This window comes from Aspergillus lentulus (genome assembly GCF_001445615.1).
Source record: "Aspergillus lentulus DNA, contig: Alt01, strain: IFM 54703, whole genome shotgun sequence".
Taxonomy (NCBI): Eukaryota; Fungi; Ascomycota; class Eurotiomycetes; order Eurotiales; family Aspergillaceae; genus Aspergillus; species Aspergillus lentulus.
In genome coordinates this window covers 1,771,418-1,799,310 of record NW_028322123.1, presented here as the reverse complement: position 1 = coordinate 1,799,310, position 27,893 = coordinate 1,771,418, and the positions used below count along the sequence as shown (strand labels likewise).

The window sequence follows — 27,893 nt, the reverse complement described above, 5'->3', positions numbered from 1 at the left end:
CTTCGACGTCAGCAAGCGGGAAATGGTTGTTGGTGAACATTTAGCAACCACTTCGGCCATGACTCAATTAATCAGTTATAAAAAAGCACAGCGCATCCCGACGACGAAACATCCTACATCTGACTCCTGACTCTGATCAACAATCCCTCCAACTACCACAAACGTATTCGCTAACCACCCGAGGAGAAGCATAATGACGCCCCCAGTCACCGAAATCGCGCTCCTGCGCTTAAAATCCAATCCTCCGTCCGCATCATTCAAAGCACTCCTCCTGGAAGGCATCAAAGCGCAAGCCGAATTTTCCTCGTACCCGGTTTATCTCTTCACCCAAGTCGAGGATCCCTCGCTCATCTACCTTGTCGGGGGATGGGACTCGGCGCAACAGCATTACGACGAGTGGATTCCCTCGGCTACGAATCAAGGGATCATGGCAGAGCTATCGAGTGAGATGGAACTGGTGGGGTTGTCCCATGTGGATGGTGATGCGGCGCGGCAGGGGGAGTTACTGGCCGATGCACCTGTTGTTGCTGTGGGGCGGTATTTCATGAGCGCTGAGAAGAAAGAGGGGTTTGACCGGGTATTTGAGGGGTTGCAGCGTCATCTGGAGGAGGTTACGAAGCCTTTACCTATCTTCAAGGGGTGGAAGGTTGAGAAGGAAGAAGGGAAGGAGGAGTTTGTGCTGTTTAGTGGATGGGCGGAGGTGCAACAGCATTCCGAGTCTGCCCGGTCAGAGGGAGTCCAGGAGTTCTCGAAGATCAAGGAGTATACGGACTCCTCGGAGGTCAAGCATATGGTTCGATGGGAGATTGAGTGAGTGTGAAGGTCCATTGACATCATTAGTTCATTTCTCATGAGGCTATGTATGTATGTGTGTATGCAGAACGCCATAATCTACAGCAAACCAGTTGGGTATATTTCTCGAATGATTGGGCCATGAATATACGGAGCAGCAGAATCAGACGGACGATGAACGAATGGAGAATATTCACAGGACTTTTGTTTTCATCCATTCGCTTGTTCCAACGCCCAGGTTAAGCCCGTTGCGAGCCCACCACCGGCGGACACGGCCCTCGGCGCCAGAGACTGGGTCCGCATCCTCGAGGGCTTCTTCAATGTCGCATGTTTTGAACTCGACTCGCAGACCACTGCGGCGCCACCATTCTAGAACATTGTCATGTCCATTCTTGGTCGGCCCAACTAACAGCTGGCTGTCGAAGATCATCTTGGGTCCCTTTAGCCGGTACCAGAAATCGAGGACATGGACATGGCCGTGAGTGCTGGCAATGCGGGCGACGGACTCTGCGTGACTATAAGGAATGCCCGAAGCATCCCACCAAGCTAGAGACTCCACTCGACCAGACTGTGCAGCGAGTAAAACAGATTTCCCTACTTTAAGCGGAATAGGATTCGATGGTGGAGCATTAGCAGAGGCATTCTTCCACCATTCAAGCACCGCTACCCGACCCTCGGCACTGGCCGACTCGAGTGCTCTCTCCGTATACCGTAATTCGAGTCCCGATGTTCGCCACCATTCGAGAACCTCGACGAAGCCGGCGCGAGAGGCTCCATCCATCGCATCGGCGCTGTAATCCTTATTCGGCAGCGCAGGTGTCTCCTGCCACCATGTCAAGACCTTCGGGTTTCCGTATATTGCCGACGCGCGGTACGGCAGTTTTGTTAGGCGGGATGTAGTCCATAGCATATCAAGATGGTTCTCTGTCAAATATGACAGTACGTCGGTTCGCGAGAACTTGAAGATGAGGTGGCAGGCTAGGTCTGACAGCGGTTTCCACCGGGGTAAGCTGTCTATGCGCTTTTTGATAGCAGCAAAGGACCCTCTTAGGATTGTGTATTCCAGAGATGCGGGAGTAGACATCTTGAGTAGGTGAGATTGCCATTCCTTAGGTACAGGAAGGTTTGTAGGAATGCCAACTGCTTTGGCGATTTCCCAATCTTGCAACTGTTCTTCGAATATGTTGAGCCATAACTCGAGAGGTAGTGATCGCGCGCCCTTCCGCAGATGCTGTGCCGCTGACATTGCACTCGCGGACTGTTTGGTCGCTGACGGGACTACTTGCTGTGTGCTATCGAGAGCCTGCCCAGAAATTGTCGAAGACTCAGCGAAAGACAGCCCTAGGGTCCGCTCCATAGTATTGTGTAACTCTCCTAGACCATCCCAAGGTAATTGAACAAGTTCCTCGGGTCCATTTGACCGCCAGAGGGCTGGCTTGACAATGTTGATCCAAGGCCAATATCGATCGACTTCTGCCAGCTGTCTACTGCTAAGAGGATGTTCCCACTCCGAAACAGTCATTCCCGGTACAAGAATGACAGGTTTTGTTGAAATCCAGCCACGAAGAAGCGCCAGCGTCAAGGTGTTGGTGAGGCCAAATAGCATCGACCCCAATGTTCCAGCATCGATAGGGGCAACAAGGAGCATATCAGCCCACTCACTGAGCTCTGCTGCCTTGGCCTTAAGCCACCTTCGTGCACCGGTCTTCTTCTCAAATGTTTGACTATCGACAGTATCCATGTAGTGAGGTATCTTGTTTGCGCCTGCCAAGAGGGCCGAAGGCTCGTCCGTGATCAGCCGTAGTTCGACATCGGGGTTCTGGAGAAGGGAGGGTAGTATGTTATCGACAAAGACGCTTTCCGTCGACAGTAATATGCGCCTTCGGCGGCGTTTCGACGAAATAGCGACATTTCCCACAACTTCGTTCGAACTGGTGTTGGTAAATGCAGAATGCCGAGTTGATCTCTCCTGAGTCTCCCCATCAATCTCCATTTCAATCGGCAAAGGGCTTTTTGAGGCAGCACCCGCTAAAACACCCGATTCTGTAGGGCTATCCGGCCGTAACCCCACTGCCATGCCAGGAATATGACCAACGCCCTTTGAAATCGGCTAGAGAAAAGTTGTGGCAATGATAATCGACGGAGCAAAGTTTGTGGTCCGGAGAGCAAATCGAAAAGTCCAAGAGACTACCCGGACGACAAAGAAGGCTTCAAAGAGGGTAATTCAACGAGCCGAGCTTTCTCCGTACACCTCTACGCCACAGGGGGAATCTGCTAGTAAAAGCGACAAGGAAGCCAAAAGGTAGCAAGGGAGTGTCGACACCAGAGCCAAATGAAATTGGGTTACTCCAATTGCAGCCCAAACAGCTCTCCTTCAACAAACAACGATATTGAATCCATGTGAAAGATGGCGGCAACGCCCAATGGCTGCTCTTTAATGCAGCTTGACAACAAGGGCTCGAACGTGTCAAAGAGGTGAGTGAGCTAATAGACTTAAATTGTTGTATGAGCGGGTGGACCAAGAAAGCGGTCAAGAACAACGCAAGAAAGTGGATCGAAAGTTAACTCGACGGTTCCCAGGATAGAGCGCTTGGTTCCAGGCCAATTTGGTGTCGAAACTTGTTATGGGTCACCCTGTCCCCCGTTTCGCTGACTCGGTGTCGCCACGTCTTCTCGCACTATCAGTGATGCTCTTCTGTCTGTGACGCCACCCCTACCGCAACCGGTCGAAAGTCAGTCGATGTGCCAAGAGTGTTGGGGAAAATCACTCGAAATACCTGAAGCGCGGTGGGCTAAGGAAAGATACTCTGATAAAACACGGAATCTCAAGGCTGGAATTCTGACCAAAGGCAGACAATAATCATAAGATTCTCACAAACTCATGGCCCGCCCTTACCTACTTACTGTACGGCTATCGGCGGGGAGAGAGATCATGTGGAATCTCAGGGCTCTGATTGGCTGATATAAACCACACCATAATTACGGTGTGCCAGTAGCAGTACTAGCTGCATCAAAAGGCAATAGACAGCTTATCTAGCGCCTACCTAAATATATATACCCGCCTATGTAGGATATGGATAGCGTAACTATTCACCATCTCTTCGGGCCAGATTGTTGTGCAACTTGTGCTCCCGCATGGCCATGCTGACCAAGGCCCCCAAGACGCTGAGTCCAAGTAATGTCAGGAAAACCGCCCGCAGAGAATCCATATATGCGTCTAGAACTCCTGCCTTCCAATCCTTGGGAACCCTGTTGATCTCGTCCAAACTGTCCCTGATGCGTGAGATAATTTCTCCGGCATGCTCGCGATCACCGAAGCGCGACCACAGCCCTGACTTCAGGATATTTTGGAAAACTGCAGATGCAATGGTGATACCGATCGTACTGCCTGTGCTGCGGAATGCATAGGATGCGGACGTAATGACAGCATGGTGTTCGTGGTCTACAGCAGAAATAAGTGCCACAAGCGTGATGGTGAGCATGCTGCCGTAGGCCGTGCCAAGGCAGAAGAAGTAGACGAAAGGGATCCAAGCAGGTGTCGCCAGGTTCAGAGTGCAGATCAGGGCACCTGCAGCGACGAGGAGAATCATGGAAAGGTTGCTGAATATCTTGTACCGTCCGGTAGCACGCATGAGAAACCCCGAAGCAAGAGAGCCAAGGGATGTCCCAAGCGCCTGGGGTATGAGCCTGACGCCAGCGGCAGTGGCCGATAGGCCCTCGACCTGAAAGTACAAGGGGAGGTAGAAGAGGAGTCCGAAGATCGCCATGGTACTGAACCAGTTGGTAAGACAGGCCGATGATACGGTCCGGTTGAGGAGCAAACGGACAGGGATGACTGGTTCGGACGCAATATTTGCCTCGATATGAAGGAAGATGAAGAGGGACACGGCGGAAAGCGGCAATGTCGTGAGAATCAACGGATGAGTCCATGGCACCTGATTACCTCCAGTATTAAGCCCAAGTAGCAATAGCACAAGTGTAATGACCAGAGTGATAGCTCCCAAGAAGTCCACCCGCTTCAACTTGGCCGTGTCGGTTTCCTTGACGGGTACCTTCACCATCACGGCAACAAGGATGCATGATACGACAACAAAGGGCACCTGGATCAAGAAAGCCCATCTCCATCCCAGAGTGTCGTTGATCCATCCTCCGAAAACACCGCCGAGTCCACTTCCCGCTCCATAGCAGATGTTACCAATGCCTTGCCAGACACCTCGTTTGCGAAGAGGAACCAGATCCGATGTGACAAATGTCGAGATAGCCGTCAGACCACCGCCTCCAATTCCTGCCACAACACGGCCTAGTACAATGGTACCTTCGCTCTTGGCCAAACCACATATCAAGTTCCCGGCAGCGAAGAACACGTTCGAAAAAATTAGACCGGCGCGTCGCGAGTAGATGTCGGTCAATCGGCCGCTTAGCGGTTGAAATGCGGCATTGGATATCAGGTACGATGTGGCTAGCCAAGAAAGTAGAGAGAAGGAATTGAACGATGACGAAATGGGCGCAGTGAGAGTTGCAACGATCGTTGTGTCTGCAGCGGTTAGTGATGGACTCAAGACACTACCTGGTCACTGAGCCAGGCGACGGTGCAAGTACCTAATGCAGCCAGGAATACACCTAACCATATACATCCAAGAATTAGAATTAGTTCCTTGAAGCTGGGCTCCTGGCCTGGATCGACTGCGCTGTCATCATGCTCATGGGCGTTAGTGCCTGGAGGTTGAGTCTGTTCCCTCAGGAGAGGTGTCTGCTCTGAGACCGAGGAGTGGTCGGAGCGCATTTCTTTGTCTGGAGTTGAGCTTAATGCCGACGTCTTTGCTCGGATGTGAGCCCCCTTGAGCCAGTAACAGTTATTTACACCCTTTGTTGAGAAGAGCTGACTCTGGCCAAGGAGGTACTGATAAGCTTGTGGAGACTACGGGGTAACGTTCGTCTAATCAAGTCATCACCATTGGCCAAATCCTTTAGTTAATCCGCCTTACTGTGATATAAGCGGATTGTATCTAAAGGGAAATTTAATCAAAGAAGACATTTAACTAAATCTATTAATGTTTTGATAGTGATACTTTGTGTCCAAGGTACGCCTCTTCAGATAATTCCACCAAACTCTAAGACTTAAGACTCCCACACACTGGGAAAAGGATGGAATGTTTAAAAAGAATTGCTCACAAGCGGATTTGAACCGCTGACCTCATGATTACTAGTCATGCGCTCTACCAACTGAGCTATGCGAGCTGATTGGCTGACAACCATTTGTCTGGATTGATTTATGTAAGCATCTGTGAAGAAAGCATCAAAGTTATTTCGTACTATTGAGTTGAAAAAGCGAATCAAAGTCCAAAAAGCATTGATGAGATCAAGTGTCCATGTATCAAGGGGTCTATCTTTAGATTTCTCTTCAGCAAAATTATGGACGCTTCACAATAACAAGAGCTCGCATAGCTCAGTTGGTAGAGCGCATGACTAGTAATCATGAGGTCAGCGGTTCAAATCCGCTTGTGAGCAATTCTTTTTGGTCCTTGTTTGATTATCTTCTCTTTTTCTTTGTTTTATTGTATTCTCGATTCTCTTACTTCAAATTCTCGATGCAATTTTTTCCTCCTGTTTCTCGGTCCCACGAACCTAGTCTCATCACCACTAGATGCCATCTGCGATAACCTCTGATAGTTCTTATGGGACACGATTTACACAGCAAGCATATCAGACAATTTCGGGAGATTGCGACTGTCACTGTGCCCTGCTTAATCAGGATAATCGCCCGGTAGACACACTAGTAGCTGTAGGATAGGTTGCAGACTCAGATGCCATTGCTGATTGCCCAATGTCCCTGTTGGTGTTTCATTTCAGATTGATGCAATATACTCGCTCCCTATGTGAGACAATGTTATAAGAAAAGTCATTGTTTCGCTAAGCGCTCCCGAGTCTGAGATATTGAGTGACGAATGATTTGTGTGACAGAGGGGTTTCAGCTGTGCTTCCTTCATTGGAATGGATAACTTAGGCGAGCAATGTCGAGCTTCGGGACTACGTACCATGTTAATTAAACGTTGTTGTCCATGGAAGAGGAATGAATCGATCTGAGCTGTTCCTCTCACTCTAACCCCCTAGAGTCGAAGGGGCATGTCATCAATCACTTAGGATGGATAGTTCCCCAAAGCCTTTATTTCCCCCTTTGTTCCGTCAACTGTAGGTGACTTGCCGTTATCCCCACATTCAGGAGCTTATGCCGATCTCCTCCGTAATGGTCTTTATTATCGGAGACTTGGAGCTGGTACTTAGCTTCAAGACCAATGAATAAACCCCCTGGACGGGACAGTTGAGTAGCGTCCGTCCGCGCGCATAGATAGCAATTCGCCGGCTGATCTTGGCTCTTCGTACAGGAGCATACGCGTGGCTGTGCGTGAAATGTAGCCAAGGAGTATTTCATCAATCAAAGGAAAGCAGTATTCAGCCGGCTCGAATCTAACTAGCTCTGGACAGGGGACGAAACGAAAAGGAGTACGGAGTACGAGACTGGTCGATTGGACCTCCCAACCATCACGTGGAGGACAAGCCATCAAAACAGTCATAAGGTAACCTATCCGTCTTCGTTTGCTGGGAAGTTCATCACTTCCTTTTCTCTCTCTGAGTTTCAGATCTGCGCGCAAAATCGTTTTAGGCAAGGCTTTTGTCTTTCTTTCCTTTTTCCGCTACTCTAATCGCCTCTTGCTACAATCTCTTCTCTAAGCTTCAAGATGCCCGGTGTCCGTATGTGAACCAAGCTCCGCTAGCTCTCTCCTAAGCTGCTGTCTGACCTGATTATCAGCTCCTGATGCTCTTCAGCAATTGAAGAAGGGCTTGAAAGCCATTTTCTCCCGCAGAAAGAAGAAGGCTCAGAACAAACAAACTGAGCCTGCCCCAGCTGCGGACAAACCTGTAGAACAGCCAGCAACCGCCCCCGCCGCCGGCGCTGCGGCTGCGGCCGCTGTACCTGCCACGGAAACCAAGCCAGCAGAGCCAGCACCTGCTACCGAACCTAAGCCTGGTACGTTGTTCCTTTATATGTTGCTTCATCCAGCCCAGTCGCCCAATGTCACACGAAATTAATACTCTGCAGAGCAAGCAGCCGTAGCAGATAAGTCAGCAGAGGCGGCAACACAACCCACCGAGACGCAGCCCGGGTCCTCTACTACAGCAGTTCCCGAAGCGAAGACTGAGACACCAGCCCCCGAGACGAAGACAGAGGCTCCTGCTCCCGAGCCCACGACAGCCGCTACTGCTGCTGCTCCCGCTGTTCCGGAGACAACTACTTCCGCGGCTGCTCCGGCGGAAACTGCCCCTGCTGCTCCAGCCCCAGCTGCTGAGCCAACGCCTGCTCAGCCAGCTGCTGAAAAGCCCGCTGAGACCGCGGAGCCGCCCAAGAGTGGATAACTGGATCTCGGGAAATTCAGGTCGAATATGCTGACCAAATTAGCCGAGGAAGCCAAGTAATTGTTTGCCTTGCGCCAGACATCATTTTTGAACGAAATCTCCTAACAGTCCCTCTTAATTCGATCTTTACTCTGCTCCTTCAGGTTGTCACAGTAGCGGGCAGTTGCCGCATAATACCCGAATGTTCCTTTTGTTGAGTTGATCGTCTTTTATCGTCGTCGTCGTCGTTGTCGTTGCCGTTGCCGTGTTTGCGTCGCATAATATACCCCTCGTTTCGTTATATCTTCCTCGGTCAATAATTAGAGCAATATAGCTTGCTTGATGACCAGTGTCATCTTAGTGCTCTCACTATTGTAATGATGGTAGACCATCGCAGTTCAGTGAATTGCAAGTTAACCATAGGGTATCACAAATGCACACAGCAGTCCGTTAACAGTACTTTCAATCGCTCGCATCAGAAGCATCTTTCATCTCCACTTCGGCGACATCTTGACTTTGTCCCGATGAGGCTGCAGCTGCAGCTTTCAATTCTCGTGCTTTCTGTCTCCGTTTGAGTTTCCTCTCCCGATTCTTGCGATTTCGCTTCTCGGCCTCCCTCTGCTTCTCTTCCTCTGCCGCCTTTGTTCGCTTCCGCAACTGGATACGTCGCTTCTTGCCGGGCTTCTTTCGAGACTTGGGGTCTCTTGTCGGAGGGTTCGTAACGCAAATAGTCGCGACTGCAGTTGGATCTGCAGAGGCAGGAGGTAACGTGGTATGCTGCCGCTTGAGGTGTATCACCCGCCATGGTAGATGGCATCCGGGCTGCGAGAAACAAAAAATCAGCAAATTATATCAAACCCAAGGGAGTCGAGGGAAAGGCCAACACATACCCAGGATACCTCCGACCACCCCAGCATCTGCTGACCGGTCACAGCGACTTCCTCGAACTGCTTCCTCCTGATGGTCGAGGCCGAAGCCGAATCCTCCTTTGCACCGAACCCAGAAAGCAACTCCGGAGTCGTAAAGTAATACTGCCACCCTCGGAAGGGATTGAGAAATCGCCCCTCCCCATCCACCGCGCCAGGTGTCGGCGAGCGTAACCGAATCCTCAATTTTTGAGTACCCCCGCTTACTGCTTTCTCTCCGCCTTCCGTTGCAGGCGTCTTCTCGTCCTTGGTTGTAGCTTTTGGCGCAGCAGGTGCGCTAAATAAACGGAACTCGAATTCCTGCTCCTCATCTTCTTGCTGGTGGCCGTCTTCCTGTGGTCCGGGTGCTGGAGCGGTGGATTCCGCGGGCGCTATCAATGCATCAAGGTTGAGGAGCGCGCCCAACCGTTGATGGACGTCTTGGAACGACGAGTCCAGCTGGGGTGAAGGTGATCGTGAAGTTGAATCTCGCGAGAGGAGTTCATCGCGACGAACGCTGTAGAGCAGGCTCAAAATCAGTCATAAGTACGGACAGCTTGAGTTGGATCACGGTACCGTTTTGCGTCTGGGAGGTCGAACATATTGATAGATTTGTGAGTATCTATATGAAGGTCTAGGTCATTGAAAATTAAGTTGGCCTCTTTTGCTTGCCCGGCGATTGTGTTGGTCGAGGATGCTCCATCGTGCGGAGCGAAATGCTGATTCCGAAAATTGTGGAATGGTTTTATTCCACGCACGGGCATCGCTACGGCCACGTTTCCGGGGATCTGCAAGTGCATCAAGCCAACCCAACATCGACTTCCTTTCGTTCCTGGCAGCTGTATGGCTTCGCATTACTCCGTATTTATCGAGAGTTCGACTGCTCTCATAAAGCGTGACACTTCTCTTGCTTAGGCTTTAAGTCAATTACTCATCTCGTTCTGCTCACGCTCGCGAAGATGTACTATGTTCAGAGGAGTACAGCAGCATGTGGTCATTCATCAAACTGAATAACTGTTGGAGGGAGTGGCCAGCTAAACTATGGTTGATATTCTTGGTCTCATTCTTTAATAGAATCTTGAGAAGTTGAAGGATAGTTGCCTACTTCTGGAAAGAAACATAGCTTTAGCTTGAATGTATCGTTCATTACTCTGTATGATCCAGAAACTGATATATATATAACGGCTTGTCTCCAGCCACCTTTACTTTCTCCTTCCCTGACCACTAAAGTTATGGGTGGAACTTTGCTGAGGCAGACCATCGACTACAAAGCCTATATGCGCCATTCAACATGAATACACAAACTGTTAAAGGGAAAATTACACGTCACCCTAAGAGCAATTGGTCGCAGAGTCATGTATAGGGCGCTAACCCAGGTATCGGTGAGACTCGTCACTGCGATGAAATGGAAATTATAACGACAGCTTTTGCGACCTGGCTGGACTGAACTGGCTTGAGAGCGATTAAGATGGCGAAGTTTTTAGTTCTGTTGAGTGAAATACACTAGATTGCGGGCAGCTCTGTTGGAACAATCTATTCTTCCCACATAGGTCCGCCGTGGAATTTGCTGTATATATATATATGGTTAAACACAACGACCACCGTCCACCTGAATCCGTTAGTGCTGACCTAAAGCAAGCGAGGTCGATACCTACCTCCAAGTTCACGCCCGTGATGAACTCCGCTTCATCACTCGCCAGAAAGCAACAGGTGTTCGCAACATCCCGAGGAGTACTGGGCCGACCCAGCGGCACAGTTGAAACAAAAGCAGCGCGGTTTTCTTCTGTATCTGGCTTACCAAGGAATAGATGTGTCCTAAAGACGTCGCAAGTTGTGTCACTTTCAAGTCTTCGCATCAGCGGTGCGCAGCTTTACACTTACATCCCTGTACTGCCAACGACAGGACAGACACAATTAAAACGAATCTGCTTGGGCCCATACTCGACAGCCATCGTCTTGGTCGCATTGCTTACAGCTGCCTTTGAAGCATTATACCATGTCAAGCCTGGACGAGGACGCAGTGCAGCCGTCGATGAGATCTGGATAAATGACCCCGGCCGGTTATTCTCAAGGAAGTAAGGCACTATGACACTCGTGGACAGATAGATCGATTTGATATTGACATTCATACACAGGTCAAAATCCGCATCGGTGACTTGGACGGTGGGCTTATTGCTATAGGTCGCACCAGCATTATTGACGACAATGTCGAGCTTCCCATATGCATCCAGTGTTGCCTGCAGCAATTCCTGCCAGGACTCCCGCCTCGTCACATCGGTGAGGACGAACTTGCAGTTCAGCTCGGCTGCCGCTTTCTCTCCGCTTTGTTGCGACAGCTCTGCGATGATGACATTGGCGCCTTCCTCGACGAACTTCTTTGCGATGCCGTAGCCAAAGCCTGATCCGGCGCCCGTCACAATGGCAACCTTTCCTTCGAGCCGTCCGGGCATGATTGATATATTAGATGAGTCGTGTGGTGACTATATATGAACACGCTTGAAGGAGACTAGAAGATAATTATATGTGAAAGAGTCTGAGCTGTTCATGGAGGGGCATTATGATGCGGGGTCCACCATAAGTAAGAGGAGACACAACAACAGAGGGGACAGGGTTGTAGCGCCTTTCCGTACGAGTCTAGATCATTCGCAGTCAGAATATGATGATGAGTGGCTCCATTTCTTGATTTAGTTCACAAAAAGGAGTGATCGTCTGCTCTGTCGAAAAGACCCATTTTCATGGCCAGTGTGACTGGGCTGCAAGATCCCGAGAAAATAAGGCAACAGGAAGGGCCTTGTCAAAGTCTAAGGAACTAGATTGACAGAATAATTGACAGATAAGGAAAGACAAGCTTGCTATCATTGTGTGGTTAACTCGAGTAGTAGACAATCAGACATCTCAGGCTCCGCTAGTGATGCTTGATGGAGCCTGAAAAGCATGAATATAGATCCGAAGCATATAGATAGTCGAATTATAAAGATGTTTATTATCGATAGAACAGTTTCTTATCAGGTCTTTAGCCTAGTGAAGGGATGCGATGGTATTCCAAATATCAAGGAATGTAGGCAGTTGAAGAATGAGCCCGATCTGGGGTTCAATGTCATAGAGGCGCACGGACCAATCGAAAACACCGGATTCCTTCACGAATCCAGTCGATGGCGGGTGGTCGTGCGACTCCGGACAGTTCTCTATATCTAACCTTCCCAGCATCACCCGTCGGTTTCCTGCGGCGGCTGATATTTGTACTTTGATATTCTTCCATTCCTTGCATTATCTTTCCCGTCATTCGATATTCGTTACACCTCGATCGTTCCGTTGCGAAGCCCGTGCGACTATTCCATTACCCAACACTCGAGACTCGATTACCGCTCTATAATACATCAGGATCAATGGGCGTCTGTGCTTCTTGCCTTGGGCTAAATCGCCGGGAAAGCCATGATGTATGTATTTATGATTAAGCGCCAAACAGCGAAATGGACGATGCCGCCGCAGTCGCATGATGCGGCTGATCATAGCCATTACCAATCCCCGACCTCAAACAGGCATACTAACAGTCCGGATCTCTAGGCCGAGTCCTCGCGCCTACTAGACGACGATATCTACCAGTCCGGCTACGGCTATGGAGCCCTTAACCACGCGAACCAGATCAACAACCCCGATCCAGAGAACATAAAGCGCGAACGAGAAGCCCTCGAAGCAATCTGCCAGCGAACCTCAGAGTGAGTAGTTACCTGCTGCTTCCTCGCCTCCAAGCCGGCCACCTACCACCGACCTGCCGAACAAGAAGCTAATCCAGACACCTAGGTCCGTCATCGACATCTGGTCCCTCCAACCGCAACCCCATCTCCAACCACGCGCGACACTACACGGCTCAGTGGCGTCAAAAGCAAGTTCGAGCAGCGACGTCCCCGTCAAAATAATCACAGCCGACCTCTCGAAGTCACCGACATCGTCCAAGTCTGGCACCGCACATGACGGCACCGCCTGTAAGCACTGGGGAGAGGTGGTCATCAACCCGAGAAAAGGGAAGAAGCCCCGGCCGGGTCTGAACACAGATGAGACGAACGGCCGAGATGTCTTTGGTGTTTTGAAGGTGACGTGAAACGTACGGGTGGCGGGGAGACGATCTCACGTTGATGCACTGCATCCTTTTTTCTTCGTACTACTGGGTCGCCGGCCGACGGTTGTTTTCTACTTTCTTCGCTTCGCGGACTTCGACTCTTTCCCTTCTCTGTCGGGTGTTTTCGGCCTGTCCTTCTTTTCTTTCAGCTCCCGTCGCTTGATGACGTTTAATACCCTCTTGCGCCTTTCGATCCTCTCTTACTATTACTGCACTTATCAGGTATACATTTCCTTTGTGTTGCATATTCACCATGTTTGGGTAGATTCCTTGTTCTTGACACTCCTCATATCAAGAGGCAGTATCGTGTTATTAGATAGTGACATAGCTAATGGGCATGTCTGTGCGCGCACAACACTATGAGTGGATCCCTAGTCTCGAGTAATATCTCCATCTTCAAAATAATCTTATTGCAGTTCTCGCAGAGGCGGAGACTGTATAAATCATCTTGGCTTATCAACATGCATATACTACTAGATGCTGAAAGGAACCATGAGTACAGAGGAAGAGGGTAATCCAGATGCACACAACGTCGGAGAGCAAACAGTTCGCCAACATCAGTCGATTGCTAAGCAGCAAATCGTGACCTGGACCTTGGCTCGGGAGCTGCAAACCTCAGTAGCGTCTTAAAAATTAGTAGTAACTCCGCCAGTAACGCCCGCCAGCCTTGTTCCGATAGAATAACAGGTGAATATAGGAAATAGATGGCATAATGCAACAGAATGCGCACCAGGTTCGAGCAACCGACCAAGATTCCGACGGTTGATCTACACGTCATCCATCGTGCCAGCCGGCTCCTCACCACCAGATTCGTAACTTCCAGCCGAGCTTAGTTCATCTTCGGACTCTGTATCCTCTCCGGCTTCATCAACGGCCTCTTTGCTAGCATACTTGGCCACGTATTCTGCCAATCCAATCAGTAAGTGCTGTCCTGAGCCGATGACTGCAACACACACCTTTTACTTTGGCCTCGTAACTCTTGGGTTCCCTCATTAACATCGCAGCAGCCTCGCCGTTGAGAGGGTCTGAAGGGTTTGGATACCGCAGGAGCTGAGGGAGGAAAACCTCGAAAATATTGATCATATCGTACATTGGCGACCAGGTTTGGTTGATGACATCAAGACACACTGAGCCAGATCTGCGAAAAATGAGAGGGTTAACGGCGAACTTTGAGTGATAGCTGGGATGCCTCACAATTCATCGATATTCGGGTGGAAGATCCGGTTTACGAAACCAATGCTAGGACTCTTGTAGGGATATTGATCGGGCAACTCGACGTGAATCTTCCAGTGACCGCCAGCGAACGGTGCTATTATTGGTCAGTAGATGCGGAGTTTGTGAGGGAAGTGGCAAGACGCACTCTCTTCGGGGCCCTTGAAGCGCACGTAAAATTCTTGCCTGTCCGAAAATAATCAAGTCAATAATCTGCGTCGATAGATGGTTGATAATGGATGTCTAGGAATAGCAGCATACACTATCCTGATGTCAGTAGTGCACTCCAGCGAAATAAGCCCATATTACCCACTATTGTCATTAACCAAAGTCACCTCGTAGTCACTCATCAACCTGAAAACATATCAGCAAGGTCCAAGAGCCGACAGGAAGTTGAAAATCGTTCGCTGGAATCTGGGAGCATATGTGACTTCCAGAAGGCAGGGTCAATGGACACTCAAGAGGGGTGTGGCATACATCCTGCCATTCGGTTAGCATTTGTTCGCTGAATTGTCTTCAAGAGGGATCTTAGCATACTTCATGACCTATACAAAGAGAACAAGGCGACGTTGTCAGCGTTTGCTCATTTGTGAACCATGTCCTTCAAGAAAACCTCGGATTGAACTCACGTCGGTCTCGATTCTTCGCTTTGGGCTGCTCATTTTGAAAACTTGCAGACTGCTATAGCCTTATATCCTTTGATATCCAAAGATGAATTGTAAGAAAAGGGTAAATCGCTTGAAGGCGATTGAGTACTTTGAGAGAGTCGTGCCCGAAGGGTTCTCCAAGACCGGAGCGGGGAAGCAATGAGCGGGGGCGAGATAACGAAGCACGGCGCGCGATCAAAGAAAGACTTGACGCAAAGTACCACAAAGACCGGGAAGGACGAAGATCCTTGAGAAAAGACAGTAGTACTAGAATCCCAAGGCAGTACAACGGAAGCAGGAGGTGTTGGTCAAGGAGATATAAGTAACAGAGGTGGCACGGAGAAATGGGGAACCAGTCACTTAAGGTACAGAGAAGACTAGTACTAGTAACTTATAGCCGTCAGGCGAACTCAGAAATGATTATCGAGTGATGGCACCATTTGGTTGGGCAGTCATGTGGCCCGGGATGACTCAGCGAGGGGTCTGCTGTATTTTCTCATGTGCTTTACCAGATCTCGTCCTTTCTCTCCCTATTCTCTCTCTGGGTAGATATTATTGTGCTTTGGATTCCTTCAACCGCAATGATCTATTCTTTTAGAACGGAATGGATGGCTACTTGGTTTGCCAGCGTGATATATCTGTAGATAGGCTAGCGTCATCAACCGGCCTTTCAGTGGAGCATCGACTAGCTTTCAGGTTTATCAGTCATCGATAACAAAAGTCACTACGTCAGTAGTTGGTGCTTGTGATCCGTCCAGAATCGGGTGGCATCCATCTCAACCGTCAATGTTGTACACTACTCCACTGCACCTCAGAAATCAAGTTGAAGGAATTGAGATGTTATTGCTTGGTCGAGATCCATATTGTTTCTCATGGTATTTCATGCTACGCTGTTGGTAGTGTGCCTGAGCCATGTTGATCGGACCGAACCCAACTAGTGCTGTAACGAACTACCTAGAGCTACCTAAGGTACAAATTAGCTCGTAGATCCACCGAACAAAACTGTCCCAACTGCAACAACAACCTCCTGTAAACCTTTCATCATCGCACGTTCATCTACGGACTGCAAGTGATAGCCTCATCCCCAGCGCATACCCCCAGCATATACCACAAAATGGACTCTCCATCACCAGAAAACACTTCGAGGACAAATTCACCAAATCCAAAATCCCCACAAATAACGGGCAGCAGACTCAGTCATCGACCTGCTAGCAGCCAAAGACCCGATTTAGATTCAAATACCAGAAGCACCCCTATCCCGGATGATGAGCATGGAGCAGATTTACCAATGACCATGTCCGCCTCGGTAGTTCTTAGCAGCCTACCGCGCGATGCGCATCGAGCTTTGGCGGATGCGGAGGCTGTCGATACAGGAAAAGGTAAGTAATATGCGTCTGGATATCTCGCTGAAAGTTTGCGTCCTAGTCTAACTCTGAATAGTGACTGTTCGCTTTCAGCCTCTTCCTTCAGCCCCTATTCTGAAGAATCGGGTTTTCAAGATCAGTGCGTCGCAGAAGTTTGAAACAGTTGTCAAATTCCTCAGGAAGAAGCTCGACTGCAAAGACACAGATTCTGTCTTTTGCTATGTCAACAGCGTCTTTGCTCCGGGCCTGGATGAAGGTGTTGGAGGTTTATGGAGAGTGAGTATTCCTGCTACAGGCGTTTCCCGAGTTGAAAGTATAGGCTAAAGACTTTCGTAGTGTTTCAAGACAGATGATCAATTGATTGTCTCGTACTCTATGACGCCGGCATTCGGCTAATAAACCAGATGCACGTATTGCAATACAACATGCAGACATGAGAAAAACAGATGGGTCCACTTCGGGTAAATTTTCGAGATGCAAAAGACAAAGCCACCACCGCAAATGATTCCATTAATGGTCATAATCATCACAAAACATGGTATCCTCCAAGCCCACAATGCCAAGAATTGACATGGTAAGGGCAAGACACGAAGCGCTGGAAACTGAAGAAACATCGAAGAGAATGATCATTGAGAACATTTTTTGGATCTCAAAAACTAGGAGCGCTTGATCACATCAGCAGCCTTTTCAAATTCCGCAAGTTCCTCCTTGGCGATCGGATAAGTGTACTCCTGCGAAGGGTACGCGCGACTCTTGACCTCCTCTCTGTACTGTTCGATTCCTTTGATGGTCTCACCCCAAACATCGGCGTATCTCTTGACGAACTTGGGTAGGAAACGACCAGGAGGATAGTTGCCAGTCATATCAATCTGCACCAGGACCTGCCCGGAACAGCCGTTACCTGCCCCGATACCAATGGTGGGCACAGAGAGCTTCTTAGTGATGATCGCAGCAATCTCAGCCGGTACCGCTTCGACTACAACCATGAATGCGCCAGCCTCTTGCACAGCCAAAGCGTCTTTGAGCAACCGTAACGCACCGGCTGTCGACTTTCCCTGGACTCTGAAGCCTCCCAGAGCATTCTGGCGTTGAGGGGTGAGTCCGATGTGTCCCACAACAGGGATTCCAGCCTGAACAATACGCTTAATGGTCGGCGCCATCTCCTCGCCTCCCTCAAGTTTCACGGACTGTACGCGACCTTCCTTCACAATGCGAATGGCCGATTGCACAGCCTGCTCCGGCGACACTTCATACGAGCCCATGGGGAGATCTGCAACCTATAAATATCCGTCAGTCAGCCAAGCCTCGAACAGAAACCACACCCCGACAAGCTTTACGAACCGTGAAAGCGCTTTTAGCTGCGCGCGCTACACTCCGACAATGCAGCAACATCTCGTCCATTAACACCTCGCTCGTGTCCTCCATCCCAAGGGCGACCATGGCCAGACTGTCCCCGACCAAGATCATCTCCATCCCAGCTGCGTCAGCGACATGGCCGCTCGGAAAGTCATGCGCGGTGAGCATTGTGATCGGTTCTCCCTTCTTGTAGAGACTCCGTAAGGTCTGCATCGTCACCTTTTTCCGGGGGTTCACCGGTGCCGCCCCCAGCGGCGAGTGGGAACTATATCGAACCTGAGGCGTGCATGGTGGGGGAACATGACGGGCTGGGGTGTAGCTACCAGGAAGGACTAAAGGGACGACAGGAGATGGACCAGGCCGCGCCACAACGCCCCTGGCAAGCGATCGTAAGGGCAGCGTCAGCTGGATCGCTGTCCGGGACGAAGCCATAACTGTGATAGAATGAAGTGTATGTCGAGTCTCCAAGAGATAAAGATCATAAAGGGTTGAAGTGTGGGGAAGGGGCAAAGAACTGCCGCGCCGTTGGTATAAACGTCGGCACAATGGCGTCACTACCCGAGGAGGAAAGTGTAAAGTACAAGACTCGATCTTATCAAAAGTACCTTCAAATGCAAACTACCTTGGTTCGAAAGAAATAATAACTCTGTACTGCATTTAAGAGCGATTGATGAGAAAAGAGACAACAATCCCTCATCCCATGATTCTGCGTTGAGAGTTATATACTCCCGGACGTGCTGGTTTATGCAGCGTAGCCTGTAGCATCCGACGAGTTCAATCGCGCGTGCTACACTTTTTTTTTTACCTTAATGGTTCCATTCTGCCGGATGTTTACCTAGTAGGGCATTCCTTGGTGCTTTGGTGGGTGTATTTCTGTACTGTTATTGGTCGATCGGTGGTAAAGTGGATTGACCTTCTCCGCCGGCGCTTTGACTTATTCCGGTCCGAGATGTCATGCAGCCGAGGCTCGGATATAGCCGTTTACTCCAGGGCCTCCAGGCAGTAGTACTGAAGTGTACGATGTACAAAGCAGGACGAGTTGTGGAAAAAAGTTATTTGATATTTTGGTGGCTAGAATCAGTGGCCATGACAACTGAGAATTAGCCACATGGGGAAAATAACCAGACATGCCACGGAACGGAAAAAAAACGAAGCCACCTAGATATGCATTCAGCCTTATGCAACCCACCAACCCACCCTTTAACATCCGCCGGTGAAAATGCTCGAGGACAAAAGAAGAGAAGAAGAAGAAGAATACGATGAAAACAAGGACCTTGTGAATTAGTCATCCCAACCTTCGAGCATCTTCTGCATACATCGGGGCATAGTACACGCATGCAGCATGCTGAACGGATTCCGCGTCGCCAACCTCCAAATATGTAATTCGTTCGTTTTTCGTCTTGCTTTCTTCATTCCGGATATAGTATGCAAAAGTGGTCGCTTAAAGGCCGTGACGCGCTTTTGGCTCCTGAAGTCCTTGCTGCGACATCGAAACCTCGCGAGAAATCCAACGGACGCCGGCTGTATGATAATATGGTAACCTGGTAGATATGAAAATACAATGGACCGCCGAGCGGTAAAAGAAGTAAACATGAGTGAGAAAATATGAAAAGTGAGATCGACGTAAAGCCGGGGACGGCAATGAACGAATGATGCGATGCGTGTGCATATCGCCGCTTGTGTACTCAAATTTGGCACTGCGAGAGGAGTTAATGAAGTTGAGCTGAGCTCACAATAACTGAGTTCTTCTTGACCAGGTCGCTTGCTCGGAGGTACTATTACCGAGCCGCGCAGAAGAAACACATGGGCAGGCATCCGCTAGATCAGAGAGTGACTGGATCTTCGTAGTCGTACTCGTCCTTCAGAGGCCTCTGCAGCTCCTCAAGCAGTGCATCTAGGTCAGCCCAGTTCGCCTTATTGGTTGCGAATTTGCGATGCTTTCTTGTCATGATGTGCTAGACAAAAGATTAGCCTCTGTCAATTCCTTTCTACATGAACGATTCTTACCTCCTCAAAGTCATCGAACTTGTCCCTGCAATTCTCGCAGTATCCAGGCTTAGGGTCTCTCCTCCTTTCCTTCTTCTTTGGAACTGGGGCTTTTCGAAGACCAGTCGGCCGCTTAGTCACACCGTTCCCTTCGGATTGAGTAGTGTCCTCTTCTTGCACCTGTCCCAGCTTCTCCTGCGTGTTCGCCTGGCAGAGTTTGTTCGATTGGTAGTTTGACATCTTTAGGGTGGCCGAGGTAGACGTGGTGGGATGGGGAGACAGCATGGTGCCGGTTGACAAACCGCCGTTGCTCTTCTCGAGTACCTTTCTCTTCAACTCATGAACTTCTTTGCTCAACCCAGCTTTGGCACCAGGCGCAGCGGCTGTGGAGGAAACCATCTGCGACCTAATAGCAGACGTGATATTTGATGGCTGCATACCCGATGCGGCAGGTTCACGACCTGCATAAAATGGTCCTGTCCGGTGGAGTGGAGGGGGAATGAAACTCTCGGAGCTTTTCCTTGGTGATTCTGGTTTGGCCTGCAATGGCACCTGTACGTCTTCCGGCGTCGTCCGCTGTGCTGGTTCGAAACCATTATCGCCAGTTTTTGTCTCATTCGACGGGTCCAGTTTGTCTATGTTCACGGGGCGTAGATTCGGCGCGTCAAATTTAGGTACCTCTTTAATCGCAGGAGCTTTCGGGGCAATTTTCTTCTCCTTCTCTTGTTGGCGTGCTCGTTGCCTTTCAATCTCTTTCTTGCTGGGAGGTTCGTCGATGAAAGGGCATTTTCCCAGCGGGGCGCTTCTGAATTGTGGCCAGATACCATCCTGCCTCCTTGCAACTTTGGGATATTCTCGCACCATGACAGGCTTGGTCTTTTCATCCATATCGTGGATGTAGATGAACGGCCCTTTGAACAACACTAGCTCCTTTAATGACGACAGAGGGTCCCTGTCCGAAGGACCATTGATGAGCTCCTTCCGTAAGACCTGTGACAGGTCTGACTCGCCGCGGGCCTTAGTGTTCCCACCAACAGCATTATGGTTGCGCGAATGACCATTGTGACCACCGGGATCCCCATCATTGATAGCAGCAATCATACGTTGTAACTTCTCAAGAGCCCATATCTTCATTTTCATCCGGCGAGCCCGGTATAAAACATCCATATTGCTTGGCTCACGTCTCTGGTCCGTCTTCAATGACATATGGAGGTGTGTGTCTGCAGTTTTCTCAAGCAACGACGGGTTGACGGTGTCAACCGGTGTATGATCAGCAGATGTAGCGTTCAACTCTGCAGGAGTCACAGTATCTATTTCAGGCGGGATAGGACGAGAGGTGACGACGTGGGTAACATCACGCGAGAAGAATTTTTCCTCGCTCTATACACTTCAGTCAGCCATTTCTTTATTCCTCCATTGCATATGAACAGCAGACGACCAATACCAGGAAAGGGACTAGCGTGTTGAGAAAGAACGAGTCATTATCGGATGAAAAGGTTGAAGGGACACTTACAGCTCCGAGGGCAGTGACCTGCCTCGAGCACTTGGCACGAACATCCTCTGAAATAGCATCGAAGTAGAAGACGAAGTGTGGAAACGCCTTTCGGTAATGTCTCTGCCATTGCCGAATAGAATCCACCGATTCTGCGGATGGCCTCTCCTGTTTCGTTCCTTTGAGCAGAGCTTGCCGTTCCTTATCCCTTGCAGCCACCAATTTTTTTTCGAAGGCACTTGGCTGTGCGTTGGTCGAACGCCGTGTGAAGAGTTTGGAATCGGTGGTGCTCGATTTAACCCGGGCTGGGGAACGCGACTCCTGGTCCAATCCATCGATCACCTGCTTCTTGGGAGGAGGCTGGCCGTAGGGTATATCAATCGGAGGATTCGTTGTCCGAGGACGCTTTGCAGGGACAAGACCCGCCCTGTGAGGGGAATTGGTAGCATTCGGCACGTTGGCGAGAGGTCGGCGAGTTGACATATTAAGGGAGTTCTGAGGCGAAGGTGGTATGAATACTGTTGCCATATGGTAACAATACACGAGCGCTTTTTGTCGTAGCTGAACGCGGGAAGTCGAGGTGCCAGCACAAGAGGGGCACTCTAGGCTGAGCACACGACTAGCTACACGTCACGAAGGGCAAAGTCTTCAATTAAAGAGAAGCCATTGTACGTGTGATAGAGAGCAATGGGCAAGGAACGTGCAGTAGAAGAAGGATACGAGGCGAATACCTCGAGTCTGTATAGGAGGATAATCGAGTCCGGAGACTTCTTAGGAGGTTGGACGTCGGATGACAGGGAGAGCAGTAGTTGGAATAAAAAGTAGGTAGTATGTAAGGTGAAGCAGAGTAGTAGGTAAGGCAGGCCAGTACGTAGATAAGTCGACCGAGAAGAGCAGCGAAGCAGGGTAGGACTAAGCGTGTGAGGAAGCCCGGTGGAGACGGGTTTGTTTTGGCCGATGGGGATGTGTGCCAAACAACCAAAGACCGTCGCGCGATGCTATCAGGCCCTTTACAGGACTAGTAGTACCTAGGGACGTACTCCGTACTACGAATGTGCATAGAACATTCTTTACATTATAAATTCTAGCAATTTTGATTCCAGCCACCGCGCCTTCAAGAGAATTGACACGATCAGTCCGTTTCTTGTTATTTAATCAGGTTTTCTCCTCCGAAGTTGTGTTCTGACCGAATTACTCAACGCGTCAATTCGATCGTACCAAATGGTACATTGAATTTTACCGATCAAGCCCTTGACGGTTCATTGTTTGTTTGTTTTCACGGTTGACCCTACTACAGTATTTACACCAAAACGTCTTTCGTCTGTGGATGCACATCTCAAGTTAAATTGTATTGTACAGTCACGAATGAAAGGGTATCTATATACTACAGCAGGTTATTTCATCTAGTCCCGAAGCGCCTCGATATCATCAACCTATTCAACAATCTATATCAGTGGTCGTCCTTGGAGAAAGAGTACAACCTGAAAGATTGTCTTTTGAGTTTGTCTAAAGTGAATTGAATCAGAACTCACCTCTTTCACTGCCTCTGTGGTCAAGACAATCGGGTTATCATCACCAACGCAAACACTGTCTTCAATACGGATCCCGATGCCTCGGAACTTCTCTGGCCATCTATCACTGTCCGGAACGTATATTCCACTGGGAAGGTGAATTAGAAATGTGTCGAAAGTGAGACTGGAAGAATACTTACGGTTCAATGGTAATGCACTGGCCTGCTTTGAGATTCTGGCTCCGAGGATATCCGGAACAATCATGAACATCTAACCCAATGTAGTGTCCCAGATGATGAGGGAAAAGCATGCCCATTGCCTATTCGAGACAAACACGGTTCAGCTTGACGAATGTGGGCAAATGCTTGACATCAAATCGACTTACACTGCCTGAAACATCAAATCCGAGTTGCTGCAACTGATCCTTTAGACCGTTCTCAGCAATACTGTGCAACTTGTCCAACGAAAGTCCGGCGCTCTCTCTGCAGAGTGAGACGCAACTGCGGTGCACATTCAACACTGCATTGTATAGGTCGCGCTGAGGGTCGGAGAACTTGCCATTAACCGGCCAAGTTCGAGTGATATCGGATATGTACGTGCCCCATTCCTGTAGTCTGTTAGTGTCACAGTCAATTTCCAGCATAGAGAAAGCACTGACCCCGCCCCCGTCGACAAGAACCATGTCACCATTCCTTTATCTCGTATTAGCCCAGATCCTCCGCCATTGTTAAAATGGGGTTTACCTCAAGACATCGTCATTTCTCGTATAGTGAATACTCAGAGCGTTCTGAACCTGTCAGCCTGGATAGGGAGAGACTAGGTTACGAGGTACTCACGGAGCCGCCTGCAACGACCGGGACAAAAGCACTTCCATCGCACCCGTTCACTTTGAAATTGTACTCCAGGAAGGAATTCAGGTCCTTCTCTTTTGTAAAGGCCTGCCTCATGGTTTCCGTAAAGGCTCGCCCCGATGCCTGCCCAACTCTGCGTAATTGGACGACCTCATCCTCACTTTTGAACACTCGCATCTCGTTTAAGATGTTACGCAAGGGCTTGACTTTGCGATAATCGACCATCTTCTTCAGCTTCTCGGATGCATTGGTGGGGCCGTATAAGAAACGATGCAAGGAGGATCTCCCGGGGTTAAAGGTGGGAATATCTGTGTAGATCTCTGTGGCCCCCGAAAGAATCGTTGGGAGAATATCCCCAATGCGATCAATATCACCCGTCTGCTCCAATAGTTAGCTAAGCTCTCTGTTACACTCCAAGCCAGTCTCCCAACCTCATCCGCGTTGAAGACGTCAATCGCCGCCTGTGTGCCGGAACGCGCTCCATCCCAGAGCTCAGCCTTCGGATCCTTTTCACGCACATAGAGGTGGAATATGTGATTGTCTCCAGATCCATCATTCGCTAGGCATTGTAAGCACTACTTTAGTCGCTCAATTGGTAAATTGGTCTCACCGATGATAGCTAGCGCATTGGGTTCATTGAAGCCTATTGATAAAACATCGAGTGAGCTGCTTGCTTTATTCTTGACTTATAATGAAAACATACCGGTAAGGTAGAAGAAATTGGAATCCTGGCGATAATTGTTGAAGATGCCAGTAGCGCGGTAAGTAACTTCCGAGGCAGCTAACACGGCAATTGCATTCTTAGGAAGCTTGTTCGCAAGGCGGGAGCGACGTTGAGCGTATTCGAGAGCCGTGATACCAGGAGTCACTAGTTTCAAGTCAACATACTCATTCTTTGTTGTGTCAAAATCGCCTTCCAATGGGGAGCATATACACACGTTCTCCAGGATTCAATAAATGAGGATGCGTCTCGTGAAGCGGTTGCCCGAATTTAAGCTCCGTGGCGGAGATCGAAGCGTATGAACGGAGAAGGGACGGCTGCTTGCTCATGCGACAGCGTCGAAGCACTGGCCGGATTGAGGGGCCAGGTGCGACGAATGAGATGTGTCGGTGGAGATATCGAGGCCATCTCTGGGCAACGGCTTTGCATGTCGACATGCTTATCGAATGCCCTCAGAAGGTGAGGCGCCAAATTGTTGGATTAGTTTCGGTTTATCTCCAGCAAGCTCGAAGGTTATCGGAGCTCTTGATTCATGCCGTGATGCCTAAGGCTTTAAATACTATCGGCGATGGCAACCAATAGCAATGCAGATGTTTGTTATTGGGGCCCGCAAGGACTTTCCTTTACGGGCGATGTCTTGCGATCCCGCCCCGCCTGTTTCTCGTGTTCATGTCCATGTTCAACCTCCCAGGATCGTTGTGACGATCTGATTTGTAAAAATCGTTGGAATCTTGATATGGCATACATGGGTGCAGCAAGTAGCTCATTGCTCCATTGGTGCGCGAGCGCCGCATGATGGTAACCATCATTCTCGGGATCCCCAATGAATTATTCAACCTCTAGATATAAAACTGCAAAATGCAAGGTCTGCACTGGAACAACATATCGCATGACTCACTCTACTGTTTGCAGCTCCTCTTAAGTCAAGCCGCAAGCGCTGATACTAGAGGAGAAGTCCGTTTCTGAGTTAGCTTTGGCATAAAACCTGCTTCGACAATACACGATGGGAAGAACACTCGCATATCCGAAGCGAGATGCGAACACGGTGAACAGGTACAAACATCGAGGTATGAGTGATTGAGATGACATTTTGATGGAGTGTACTGAGTTGTGGAATAAACCAGCAACGTATGACCTCAATGCTATTCACTCTATCATCAACTCAAGTCAAGTGCTCCATGTGTCGTTCAGTCCAGGGCCTCCGGATCCTTTTCCCGCCATACTGCCCATGATCGGTAAGATGGGCTCATTTGACTATCCATCGGCCGGACTTGATGAGCCTCTAGACTGCTATCTACATGGATATGTCAGTTCACGGATCATGAATCTAGCGAGGAAATCGGAAGGAGACGGATTGCCTGTCTGCATCGCTGCGAGTAGAGTAGACGGATTAATCCTGTCTCTTACACCCAATTCCCATAGCTACAACTACCGCTCCGCTATCCTTCACGGCTATGCTGGACTGGTCACGGACGAAGCAGAAAAACTCTGGGCGATGAAACTCATTACGAATTCAGTGGTGCCGGATCGCTGGGACCATACCCGAGTACCCCCCGACAATGCCGAGATGTCTTCCACCGTCATTCTTAAGGTCAAGATTGTCGACGGCAGTGGCAAGATTCGAGATGGCGGTGTCTCTGACGAGAGAAAGGACAAGAGCAACAACGATGTGACCAGTAGGGTCTGGACGGGCGTTGTGCCTGTCTATGAGGCGTTTGGAGACCCTGTTCCGAGCCCAGAGAACAAGGTTTCTGAAGTACCAGAGTACATCAGCTCATTCATTGCCGATATGAACAAGCACAATCGGGATTATGCTGTGACAGCAGTCAATGTTGGGCTTCCGGCGGAGGAGCAACATTGAATCTTGTCAAATTGCTCATCATCTGTCTGATAGCGAGCGTACGACTCTTCGAGTAAAGTAATTGTGGCACCTACCTTAGTCATTTAAAGACTTACTGTTCTGATTGTATGTTCTTCTGAGTATCTGCAAGTTGAGTCCCAGAATCGGACTCGCACCTTTTTGCCAGTTGTCAGCGGTTCCGCCCACTGGACTACCCCACTTGGAGTCGGACTACTAATCTTCTTGCTACCCCACGTCATTCCTACTCCGCATTAGGATGAGCAAGGGAAAAACGACAGCTCAATCGTCAATCTTTACTATAGATATGAGCTTCACGCTCTGAATATAATTCAAACTGGCTTGCTAAAGAGTCATTTCTCCGTTCCTTTTTTTTGCGTCTTCATCTATGAAACATAGCAGTTTAAGAGCCGTGACCTGAACATTATGGCCTCATCGGCAATACCAGCAGCTGATCTGCGATCGTTTACTGAATACTTGAAAGGGTGTAAACGCATACTGGCACTCTTAGGAGCTGGTATATCCGCATCTTCTGGACTCCCGACCTTTCGAGGAGCGGGTGGTCTTTGGCGATCTTATGATGCCGCCGACTTGGCGACGCCTGAGGCGTTCGAGGCCAACCCGGACCTAGTATGGCAGTTTTACAGCTACCGAAGACACATGGCACTCAAAGCGAAGCCTAACCGCGCGCATTACGCCCTTGCAGAGCTTGCCAGGAGTAATAAGGATTTTATTACACTCACACAGAATGTTGATGGTACTGTCTCAACTGCATAATTTGGTGCTGGTGTAGCCTAGCTGAACAGAGCTGATGAATGTGCTCTTCGAAATAGGTCTTTCACAACGCGCAAATCATCCCTCGGACCAGCTCCACCTCCTACACGGGTCTCTGTTCACGGTCAAATGTACCTCATTCTACTGCAACTATGTGCGCGAAAATGACTTTACCGATCCGATAGTCCCCGCGCTTGCCATACCGAAAGGTGTCCCGGACTTGAGTCCATCTGCTGAAGATAAGTCTGGCGAGGAGGCCTCGAGGGCGCTATTCAACGCATTAAGAATGGAGGAGGAGACGGAACTGGACATATCAGACGAGAACGTCCCGCTCCCTGCTTTGAGTCACGATGTCCTGCCACATTGTCCAGAGTGTAAAGAAGGGCTTTTGCGGCCAGGGGTGGTCTGGTTTGGAGAAAGTTTACCCTTACACACGCTCGAAATGGTGGACAATTGGCTAAATTCTGGTCCTGTGGATTTGATCCTGGTGATTGGAACAAGTTCAAGAGTCTACCCAGCTGCAGGCTATGTTGATAAGGCGCGTGCGAGAGGGGCCCGAGTCGCTGTGGTCAATATGGATCGCAACGATGTTGGGTATTCTGGTTTGAAAAATGGTGATTGGTTCTTCCAAGGAGACGCAGGTGTTATAGTCCCGGAGATATTGAAGGGCGTCATTGGAGATACTTAGGGGACGCGGGGCTTCACGTTCTATTTTCTTGACGTTTAGCGAAGAGTGTACAGAGGCTAGGTTACATATTTTAACATTGGACTTCGGATTCCAAAAGAAACGTTGCAGAAAGATTCCATGTTTATATTAGGAACGAGTGACGTTAAAGAAAATGGTGGGCCAAAAGAAAAGTTGGTAACCGTAGCTTTGAAGCCGTTATCAGTCGAGAAATATCAGGCCATTATCGT

At 49.4% G+C, this 27,893-nt stretch overlaps 14 protein-coding genes and 2 non-coding genes across 16 annotated transcripts; 7 read left to right on the top strand and 9 right to left on the bottom strand.

Moving 5' to 3' along the window:
• Positions 1-193: 193 nt before the first annotated feature.
• ALT_0560 (uncharacterized protein) lies at positions 194-814 on the top strand (the record flags this gene model as incomplete). Its single annotated transcript, XM_033554888.2, has 1 exon — positions 194-814. One exon carries the CDS (start codon positions 194-196, stop codon positions 812-814), a length of 621 nt encoding a protein of 206 aa, XP_033410779.1.
• A 171-nt stretch (positions 815-985) lies between these two features.
• ALT_0559 (uncharacterized protein L696) lies at positions 986-2,869 on the bottom strand (the record flags this gene model as incomplete). The annotated part of the gene is made up of 1 exon (XM_033554889.2): positions 986-2,869. The coding sequence occupies one exon, from the start codon at positions 2,867-2,869 to the stop codon at positions 986-988; it is 1,884 nt and encodes a 627-aa protein (XP_033410780.2).
• Positions 2,870-3,878: 1,009 nt separating this feature from the next.
• Positions 3,879-5,575, bottom strand: ALT_0558 (MDR family MFS transporter; the record flags this gene model as incomplete). Its single annotated transcript, XM_033554890.2, has 2 exons — positions 3,879-5,326; positions 5,392-5,575. The coding sequence occupies 2 exons, from the start codon at positions 5,573-5,575 to the stop codon at positions 3,879-3,881; spliced, it is 1,632 nt and encodes a 543-aa protein (XP_033410781.2).
• Positions 5,576-5,957: 382 nt separating this feature from the next.
• On the bottom strand, positions 5,958-6,030 carry ALT_t009. The gene has a single exon. It is a non-coding gene; the product is annotated as a tRNA-Thr (tRNA).
• Positions 6,031-6,227: 197 nt separating this feature from the next.
• ALT_t008 lies at positions 6,228-6,300 on the top strand. The gene has a single exon. It is a non-coding gene; the product is annotated as a tRNA-Thr (tRNA).
• Positions 6,301-7,529: 1,229 nt separating this feature from the next.
• On the top strand, positions 7,530-8,205 carry ALT_0557 (uncharacterized protein; the record flags this gene model as incomplete). The annotated part of the gene is made up of 3 exons (XM_033554891.2): positions 7,530-7,542; positions 7,601-7,819; positions 7,892-8,205. 3 exons carry the CDS (start codon positions 7,530-7,532, stop codon positions 8,203-8,205), a joined length of 546 nt encoding a protein of 181 aa, XP_033410782.1.
• Positions 8,206-8,646: 441 nt separating this feature from the next.
• Positions 8,647-9,691, bottom strand: ALT_0556 (uncharacterized protein; the record flags this gene model as incomplete). The annotated part of the gene is made up of 3 exons (XM_033554892.2): positions 8,647-9,006; positions 9,075-9,606; positions 9,666-9,691. The coding sequence occupies 3 exons, from the start codon at positions 9,689-9,691 to the stop codon at positions 8,647-8,649; spliced, it is 918 nt and encodes a 305-aa protein (XP_033410783.2).
• Positions 9,692-10,674: 983 nt separating this feature from the next.
• Positions 10,675-11,539, bottom strand: ALT_0555 (4-formylbenzenesulfonate dehydrogenase TsaC1/TsaC2; the record flags this gene model as incomplete). The annotated part of the gene is made up of 3 exons (XM_033554893.1): positions 10,675-10,698; positions 10,745-10,904; positions 10,971-11,539. The coding sequence occupies 3 exons, from the start codon at positions 11,537-11,539 to the stop codon at positions 10,675-10,677; spliced, it is 753 nt and encodes a 250-aa protein (XP_033410784.1).
• Positions 11,540-12,475: 936 nt separating this feature from the next.
• Positions 12,476-13,188, top strand: ALT_0554 (LAMTOR1/MEH1 family protein; the record flags this gene model as incomplete). Its single annotated transcript, XM_033554894.2, has 3 exons — positions 12,476-12,526; positions 12,654-12,805; positions 12,891-13,188. The coding sequence occupies 3 exons, from the start codon at positions 12,476-12,478 to the stop codon at positions 13,186-13,188; spliced, it is 501 nt and encodes a 166-aa protein (XP_033410785.2).
• A 785-nt stretch (positions 13,189-13,973) lies between these two features.
• Positions 13,974-15,080, bottom strand: ALT_0553 (E2 ubiquitin-conjugating protein UBC8; the record flags this gene model as incomplete). Its single annotated transcript, XM_033554895.2, has 6 exons — positions 13,974-14,110; positions 14,163-14,344; positions 14,401-14,515; positions 14,567-14,604; positions 14,956-14,963; positions 15,048-15,080. The coding sequence occupies 6 exons, from the start codon at positions 15,078-15,080 to the stop codon at positions 13,974-13,976; spliced, it is 513 nt and encodes a 170-aa protein (XP_033410786.1).
• A 1,099-nt stretch (positions 15,081-16,179) lies between these two features.
• Positions 16,180-16,825, top strand: ALT_0552 (ubiquitin-like protein ATG12; the record flags this gene model as incomplete). The annotated part of the gene is made up of 3 exons (XM_033554896.1): positions 16,180-16,444; positions 16,506-16,705; positions 16,766-16,825. 3 exons carry the CDS (start codon positions 16,180-16,182, stop codon positions 16,823-16,825), a joined length of 525 nt encoding a protein of 174 aa, XP_033410787.1.
• A 260-nt stretch (positions 16,826-17,085) lies between these two features.
• ALT_0551 (3-methyl-2-oxobutanoate hydroxymethyltransferase ECM31) lies at positions 17,086-18,217 on the bottom strand (the record flags this gene model as incomplete). Its single annotated transcript, XM_033554897.2, has 2 exons — positions 17,086-17,706; positions 17,771-18,217. The coding sequence occupies 2 exons, from the start codon at positions 18,215-18,217 to the stop codon at positions 17,086-17,088; spliced, it is 1,068 nt and encodes a 355-aa protein (XP_033410788.1).
• A 1,391-nt stretch (positions 18,218-19,608) lies between these two features.
• On the bottom strand, positions 19,609-21,746 carry ALT_0550 (protein serine/threonine kinase activating protein nimO; the record flags this gene model as incomplete). The annotated part of the gene is made up of 3 exons (XM_033554898.2): positions 19,609-19,740; positions 19,793-21,151; positions 21,285-21,746. The coding sequence occupies 3 exons, from the start codon at positions 21,744-21,746 to the stop codon at positions 19,609-19,611; spliced, it is 1,953 nt and encodes a 650-aa protein (XP_033410789.2).
• A 920-nt stretch (positions 21,747-22,666) lies between these two features.
• ALT_0549 (aminopeptidase P family protein) lies at positions 22,667-24,783 on the bottom strand (the record flags this gene model as incomplete). The annotated part of the gene is made up of 11 exons (XM_033554899.2): positions 22,667-22,696; positions 22,796-22,922; positions 22,975-23,093; positions 23,160-23,381; positions 23,433-23,466; positions 23,518-23,561; positions 23,611-24,003; positions 24,057-24,184; positions 24,236-24,268; positions 24,329-24,493; positions 24,564-24,783. 11 exons carry the CDS (start codon positions 24,781-24,783, stop codon positions 22,667-22,669), a joined length of 1,515 nt encoding a protein of 504 aa, XP_033410790.2.
• Positions 24,784-25,349: 566 nt separating this feature from the next.
• Positions 25,350-26,207, top strand: ALT_0548 (pyridoxamine 5'-phosphate oxidase family protein; the record flags this gene model as incomplete). The annotated part of the gene is made up of 2 exons (XM_033554900.2): positions 25,350-25,413; positions 25,471-26,207. The coding sequence occupies 2 exons, from the start codon at positions 25,350-25,352 to the stop codon at positions 26,205-26,207; spliced, it is 801 nt and encodes a 266-aa protein (XP_033410791.1).
• Positions 26,208-26,630: 423 nt separating this feature from the next.
• ALT_0547 (SIR2 family NAD-dependent protein deacylase) lies at positions 26,631-27,666 on the top strand (the record flags this gene model as incomplete). The annotated part of the gene is made up of 2 exons (XM_033554901.2): positions 26,631-26,961; positions 27,038-27,666. The coding sequence occupies 2 exons, from the start codon at positions 26,631-26,633 to the stop codon at positions 27,664-27,666; spliced, it is 960 nt and encodes a 319-aa protein (XP_033410792.2).
• Positions 27,667-27,893: the final 227 nt, after the last annotated feature.